The sequence below is a fragment of the Fulmarus glacialis genome, unplaced genomic scaffold (assembly GCF_000690835.1).
Source record: "Fulmarus glacialis isolate BGI_N327 unplaced genomic scaffold, ASM69083v1 Scaffold51395, whole genome shotgun sequence".
Lineage (NCBI taxonomy): Eukaryota > Metazoa > Chordata > Aves > Procellariiformes > Procellariidae > Fulmarus > Fulmarus glacialis.
In genome coordinates this window covers 1-7,979 of record NW_009213369.1, presented here as the reverse complement: position 1 = coordinate 7,979, position 7,979 = coordinate 1, and the positions used below count along the sequence as shown (strand labels likewise).

General features: G+C 37.3%; 1 protein-coding gene across 1 annotated transcript; it reads left to right on the top strand.

Annotated features, from left to right (window-relative positions):
• Positions 1 to 315: 315 nt before the first annotated feature.
• On the top strand, positions 316 to 1,124 carry LOC104077059 (ELKS/Rab6-interacting/CAST family member 1-like). Its single transcript, XM_009578155.1, has one exon. It carries the CDS (start codon positions 316 to 318, stop codon positions 1,012 to 1,014), a length of 699 nt encoding a protein of 232 aa, XP_009576450.1. The 3' UTR covers positions 1,015 to 1,124.
• The last annotated feature ends 6,855 nt before the right edge of the window (positions 1,125 to 7,979 follow it).

Sequence of the window (7,979 nt, the reverse complement as noted above, 5' to 3'; positions counted from 1 at the left end):
TTTGTGAGTGGGAATTGAAAAGATGCTGGAGAAGTGTAAAGATAGAATACACTTTATTCTAATGTGGGACAAAATATTGTGTGATAAACTAGGTATTTAATAGTTACTTTTATTGATACAGTTTTTAATATGTTATTTTTATTGATACAGATATGGTCCTGAACATTGTGAGCACGTGACTTCAAAGATGGACAACTGGGTCTGTTATAAGTTGTGATTGGCCTTAAGCTGACTTAAAACTGTTGAAGAACTTAACAGGATTTCTCTCATTCCTGATTTATGCCTATCTAATTGCCTCACACCACCAGCTTAATCATGTATGGAAGTGCTCGGTCAGTTGGTAAGGTTGAGCCAAGCAACCAGAGTCCAGGGCGTTCACCAAGGCTGCCACGGTCACCACGCTTGGGCCATCGTCGGACCAACAGCACAGGAGGCAGTTCTGGGAGTAGTACTGGGGGTGGCAGTGGGAAAACCCTTTCTATGGAAAATATTCAGTCCTTAAATGCTGCCTATGCTACGTCTGGCCCTATGTATCTAAGTGACCATGAGAATGTGGGTGCAGACACCCCAAAAAGCACCATGACTTTGGGCCGATCTGGGGGGCGGCTGCCTTACGGTGTTAGGATGACTGCAATGGGTAGCAGCCCTAACATTGCCAGTAGTGGAGTTGCCAGTGATACTATTGCATTTGGAGAGCACCATCTCCCTCCAGTGAGTATGGCATCCACTGTGCCACACTCACTGCGCCAGGCCAGGGATAACACAATAATGGATCTGCAGACACAACTCAAAGAAGTATTAAGGGAAAACGATCTGCTTCGCAAGGATGTGGAGGTGAAAGAAAGCAAGCTGAGTTCTTCCATGAACAGTATCAAGACCTTCTGGAGTCCTGAGCTAAAAAAGGAGAGAGCTCTAAGGAAAGATGAAGCTTCAAAAATCACCATTTGGAAGGAACAATATAGAGTTTTGCAGGAAGAAAACCAGGTTTGTCATCTAATGTCACTGTTGCGTTAGTGCAGTAGCATGATTAAATGAGTTTCATAAACTTGCATGTCACATTTAAGCAGCTAAATTAGATTGGTGCTTTTCACAGGTAATTGGTATGAATAAGATGTGTTTTCAACTTGCAAGCCTCTTTTTAAATGTTTCTTGTCCAACTTGTAAGCCACCTCTTGAGTGCTCATTTCTCCTTGTGTGTCGTGTTTTTTTTCCTAGGACTGATGCTTAAGCACTCGGTTTCCTTTTGGAAGTATTTTACCCTGTTCATAATTAATATTTCTATAGTACTTACCTCTTGAAGCATTCTCTGAGATGCAGAATGTACTAACTGCTGACCCCAAATACAACTGAACTGTTGCTGAATGTTGACAGATAGCCAGTAAAATAAAGTTCACGTTACACTGGTCTTATTTTAGAGCCCCAGTTAAAACCTCCAGACCTGCAGTTTTCACAAACAGATACAAATTGTATTCTTGGTTACATTTAAGTAACACTGTTTAATACCTGCTCATCTATTGTTTTGTTGTAAGCTCTGCATATCTTATTATGCAACTATCATAAAGCACCCTACATTTTTTTTGTAGTAGTCTGGCTAGTTGGAGAATAGGCAGAAGAACAGAGAATCTTGGGCATCTAGTTCTTTTGTGTTGTCCCTCTTAAAAGCATTCCGAAATTAGAATAAAACTGAGAGGTTGATTAAAATTGAGGTGTCTTTGTAGTCAGCTCTACTTATTAAAAGCTTTTTTAAAATTTTCCCACCTAGACCTTCTTGCTAGCTTAATCCTGAAGTAACTACTTGTCTTTGAGTTAGTGTCCTCCTGTTCAGTTGTTTCTGGCCAAATGTGGGTTAGGCATCTCTCTGGACTCTCCAGTAAGAAACCTCACTACTCTTATGGAAAACAGGCCCAGCGTCCAACTCCAAAAGCTTCCTGAAATGTAAGTCAGCTTTCACCATGACAGAATTACTTTCCCTATTGAATTTTTTAAATATCCAAGAAAGTTTAATGAAATAGTTTCCATAATTCAAGTGTGATCATGTACTTGAAGATTTTAAGGTATACTTGCCATTTTAGGCAGCACTTTTTTTAAGATTTGCTTTAGAAGATGGAGGGGATAGGAAAACTGCTGGAGGAAAAAAATAATGCTGGTAGTACTTGACATGTACTAGACATGTTATACTCTACTTTCAGGTGACCTGTCTTAAATAGTAGATTCCTTTTGGTTAGTGATAACCTGCCACACTGAAGCTGGCTGAGATTTTCTTTTCACTTTTTACAGAACTGAGTTGAAGAAAGTAAGTTGCTTTTCCTGGGTTAGTATGCAATAATTTAATGAACTTGTCATATAGTTTTATACCTGTATTCTTTCCGAATGGTAAGTATCACAACATGGGATTTGTTAATGTGTGCGACATTTCGCATTCATTTTCGTATGTCTTCTTGGAGTGAAGAAAACCTAAAGTTAAATAATTTTTATTACAAAAGTAGGATTTCCTTAGAAGGAGTAATCCAGTGAAAATTCTAGTTATAGTGGTACAGTACCAGTATAATGAAAACATGGAATACCATTCACTCAACTTTCTGATGCTCTTTGTATTTCAGCTGCAGGTAAGTATTTTAATTCTCAAATTCTTTCCATTTTTGAGTTCTGTTTTCATACTGAAGAGAATGTCTTGGAATATAATAACATTTTTTCTGAAATGAGTTTTGACATTTGAGGATGCTGTGGAAATCTTGCAAGAAAAATTCAATGAATGTATGGTTTAGAATGGATTAAGCAGTTACTAAATATGTATAGACTGGAGAACAGCGATTCCTCTATCTGAGTTTTTTTTTTTCCTTGTCTTTCCTTTATCCCCTAATTAAACATTTACAGATATTTCTAGGCCGCTGTTCTCTAGGCAATCACTATAATTATTACCACACTGGTAGAATTGTGTAACTTTGGTCCAAAAAAAGAAAGGGTGCAATTTAAAAGTAAAAGGGTATTATTGCAAGGAGCTGTAAAAACTAAGAATGCTAATTAATAGATTATAGTTAGCTAACAGTGTGTCCTAATTAAACTCTGAATTCATTATGTCTTCTGTAGCCTTCTGGAGTTGGTCACTTCAGCTCTTTATAAGGAAGATCAGTTTAATAGGATTTACTGTAATTAAACAGACTTCTCTGTTTAGACACTGAACAAGGGATTTCTCTGATCTGTTGGGCGATCAGAAAAATGTCTTCATTACCCCTCCAGCCTCCCCATAACATGAGTTCCAGTATAATTGCAGGAACTGGTGTTTTAGACCTCAATACGAGTATTTCAGCACATCACTTTTTAATAAAGACTTCTTGCATGGCAGGACTTGTGCTTTATATCAAGTTTTGCTAAGGCCAAATGCATTGTTAAAAATTGACTCAACTCATGGGGCCAAGATGCTGGCAGACTCATGCCATTGTCTGATAGTCATCTCAATCTCTTTGCTGTGATCTTGGCTCTATTCCTCTACACACACTTGATTGTCCCTGATCATATTTTTTACTGCTGTTCTTTTCACCTCAACTTTGAATGATTGAATTGCCTCTCGGTTTTGGAAGTTGTTAAAAATACATGAAAATGTGAGCTCTGGTTGATTGCTACCTCAGCCTCCTGTGAAAAATGCACTGGTGTCTTTGGGTTTTCTTTCCCATTTCTTGGGAACATGTGCAAATAAATCACAATTATTGATGTATTATTGCTTACTGATTTCCAAGAAATTTTCTGGATTCAGTAAAGATCAGAGAATGAATAGGGAGATTAAAGAGCATGCTACCTTTCCTGAGGCAGTCACGTCTCTTTTTGTTTGGTTGTCTTCTTAGGGCGATAGGTAGCAGGGATATCTTCGATATAATACTGAGAATGTCATGTGCATGCATCTATATAGCTCTCACTTGGGTTGAGAGTGCTTTAGTCTTGCTCAGTTGTGGTGTTTTCACCAGTTGTGGTGCGGCACAACAGTATTCATCAGCTACTCTGAGCAAATACTACAGCTGCGGAGTGTAGCATATGCTGAACTTTGCTTTCATCCTTTGATACTGATCTTGAAGAGCCAGAAAATCCTTTCTTTTCATAAGTGGGGAATGTCATTGTCATCTCATTTTGAAGTGCGCAAAACTAAACATGGAAAGTATTCCTGGAGTTAACATAAGTTCTTGGAAAAATACAATAGTTTTCAGTGCAATGTGGATTAGTTAACCAATTATGCATTGCAAGAAGCCAAAAGGAGAGTGCAGATGATTTCTCAAAGGTTAACAAACACATGCATATCCAAGGAGGAACTGATGGAGCCAATAAGCAGGAGCTTGTTTTTGGCATGGTATCGCTCTCCTCAGCATGCTTTAGTAGGAACTGTATTTTTCTGAGTTGAAAAATATTTTTTTTTTAGTGTGTGTGGTTTAAAGTTTCCCTGGAAACCTCTTCGTCAGAAGCCAGAAGAGGAAAGGAAAGACAGTGAGTATTTTTTGCACTTTGATAGAAATAATTTCCCTGAAGACTGGACCATGGTGTACTATGTGGAACTCAAGAACAAAGAAATTCCTCTCAGTTGAAACTTGCTTGTAACAAGGTGATTGTGCCTTAAAATAAGTAGTGCAATGCAAATTTGATGTCTAACGCCCTGCATTGAAATTTCCCACATTTGACTGATCTACATTTAAGATCTGATTTATGTTTCAGCTGAAATAATGTGGTGCTGCTGAAAACATCTTTTTACTTCGATGTATTTCTGTAGTCTTTTTGTGGTTAGAGGCCTTGGATGTCTGAGCAAGAGAGTTTGATCAAGAAAATATTTCTGAAAGGAATTTCACCTGGCTTGGGGTAAGCACTTGAAGAACATTCTACTTTATTGTGATGGAGAAGGGTGATGAGTGTACTCCAGCATTTCATCAGTGTTCTTCTCCAGACTTCTGTAATTGCATCCTCACAGTCAGAAGTACTCTCCATTTCATAGTACCGTGGAATGAGCATCTCACTTTTTAAAATGTAGTTGTCCATGTGTTAGCCTCTTAAATGCCTTGGGTGCTGCTGTTGTGAGACTGGCTGAGCTTCTAATGAGTACATTCTTTCTCTGAAAATCAGATTAATTCTCACTTCTCCATTGATTTAATTTTTTGGGTTTTTTTAATTATGTAAAAAAATTGTACTGATTTGTCTTAGTACTGTGTCATTCTAATACTAGTACTATTCCTGAGTTGGTTATTAGTTGATAGAAAGCTAGACTTTCTCCCATTATGGATGTTTAATTGTGCAATGTGCCGTTCCATAGTCATTGCTTAAAGGCATTATCTGTATCCCACAGCGTTATGCTTAAATAATTCCAGAGTCGGCTCTCTAGAATGCTGCCAGCTTTAAGGTTCCCTCTGTCTTTTCCCAGTACAGCATGAAATTGTAACTTAATTCTCTTTTAGAGTAACTCAAAACTAGCTCCTCAAGAGTGCTTAATATCTGAGGCATTCATCAAGTTGCAGCCCTTTGCAGTGACTTCAAAAATTGTCATGTAATTGCCCAAGAGATGGGTCTTCTGTGTTCTGTCTTTTTGCAATTCTATAAGGAAATAAAATCAGACTTTTTGTGCTTATCTAGCTTCCCCAATGCTCCTTTCTCTCCCATGTTTCCTATTGAGGTAGAATCTAATACCTTGAGTTGCTCTGAACTGTACTGTAGGCTGAACGGTTGGTCCCTATTTGATCCGTTAAACATACAAGGGGAATACGACCAACTTAAAAGCAGCTTGTAATAAAGTGGGCGATGTCAGTGGTACTGTTGAACTTAATAGTTTAACCGTGCTTTTTGCTGTTAAGCTAGGGAAGGGATTACTTTAAATTCTGGTCTCCCTTATAGCGGACTCTTTCCGTTACAATTCTTTGTCTGCTATGTATTGAGACTGTTCACACATTACGCTCCTAACTAGGGTTGCAGTGTATTATTCCACCATTCAGTATGTATATTCTTGAAAAATCTTGTCTGTGTTGCTGTATTTCTCTAGAAGCCATTGTCTCTTTTGGCATTATTGTAATTCTGATGTTTGAGTTAATAACTTTTTCCCTTGAGTGTTCTTAATTTCTAAAGTGTGAACTAGGTAGCTTGAAACTATGTAAGGCTCCAGTTTGGAACAGATCAAACTTCCTGTGTTCACTCAGTGAACAGTTGAACAATGATAGATGATAGCAATAACATAGAGATACTACTACATTATAGTTCATTTTAGCAGAGGTCTTGTACTGATATTATAGCTTTCTAATACCAAATCGAATATTCTTATGTGTCTTTCTTCCTCTATGTGTTATTGATTTAAGTAGAAAGGAGAGGAGCACTTTTGATGGAACTGCCAGTTCGTGGAACAAGGATTGAAGTTGTACTAGTAATATGTATGCCAGTCTTCCTGTATGCCTCCAAAAAACTGAAATAGAGCTTTTCTTAACTCTTTTCAATTTGGTGATATTAGAAGGCCTCATAGACTTGAAGATGATACAGCAGAGTGGTCCACCATGACTAAACTGTTAGTTGGAAAGAATAATTTTCGTTTAGCAAAGTAGGTATTTAAGGTCCTGTTAACAGTCTGTATAACGCTTAAGACATTAGTAAGACTGAGAATCTTTTCGTATTTAGGATAAATATATATATATATATATTCTGAGATAAGAGCTAGAGACCAAAAGAATTTAGACGAGACATTTCTGTACTGTGAAAGTGATTACTGTATTGCATAAGTTACCAAGAGCAGTCATGCCAGCTATCTGAATTAGTAATTGAAGAAAGAAACATTGTGAAATGCCGCTTTAGCCTCAGCTGGCAGGAGGGGAAAAAGAGAAGAAATTTGGTAGTGTTCTAGATATTCCAGTGTACAACTCCTTTGAATTCATTTTGTATATACACTGGTGTTTAGTGAACACAACAAAATATCAGTGTTTTTGGTAATAGTGATTTGTGGTGATTTGAGCTCCTCGACAGAAACCAGATAACAACAGTTTGTCAGCAGGTAAGCTTGGCTATTTGGGATTACACTATTTTCTTTTCCTGCATGGATAATGCTTTGTAGTTTCTCTGTATAATTTTTGGCATAATCTGATGAACAGAGGGAAAAATGGCTGCATCTGTTAAATGTAGGGGATCATAATTGTATCTCCATTTTTTCTCTGAAGGTAACAATTACTAGACCTTGAAAAGAAAGTCTTTTCAGCAAAACTTAGTTTCATGACCCACAAGGTCTATATAAGTATATTTTTACATAGTATTTGGAGATTTATATTGGGTCCTCTCGGAAAGACCAGAGTCACCTTTTGTAGTGGAAAAAAATACAAGGACAAAGCGTATTTAGTTTCCTTCTGTGTTGATACCAGTTGTTATATCTAGGTGACTTGCTTCGTGCTTGCAGTTGTAGTACCTTGGGCTGCGAAGCACAAATGTTTGGGGTTTTTTTGTTATATTAGACACCTTGAGAAGCAGGTGGCAATGATTGGTTTTTGTAAAGCTCCATTCTAACTTAGAGATCATACTAAATCACCAAAAAACCCCTTGATTTAGTGATTGTTCTTTTTACTCTTGAAATGCTTTGTAACTCAGTCATGCCCTGTTGTTGTATTGCGTTTTGTACAGTCACTTTTGCTTCCAAAGAATACTAAATAATCTGTTTTCCTTTATTTATCCTAATGGAACTATACTTTTTATTTATTTATAACCTTGGACTAAACACTAAAAACTTTTGTACTGATTGGGAGAATTTGGGGCATACCAATATACATTGTGTTTTGCAGTTGTAGAGTCAGTATTTATATTTAAACTATAAAGAAAAGAAAGAATTCATGGAAGGGTTCATTATCAACATCTAGATCAGTATTTGAAGAGCTCTCATGATAATTTGAATTTTTGTCGGTTGACCTCCATTAAAAAAGTCGTCTTATGGATTTACCCTGCGAAGAGACTGGATTCTTTAAAAAAAACCAACCATCCCCCACCCCCTC

What these genes read in the sequence shown, in the direction of transcription:
- LOC104077059 (XM_009578155.1), top strand. Translation starts at nt 316, where the DNA reads ATGTATGGAAGTGCTCGGTCAGTTGGTAAGGTTGAGCCAAGCAACCAG.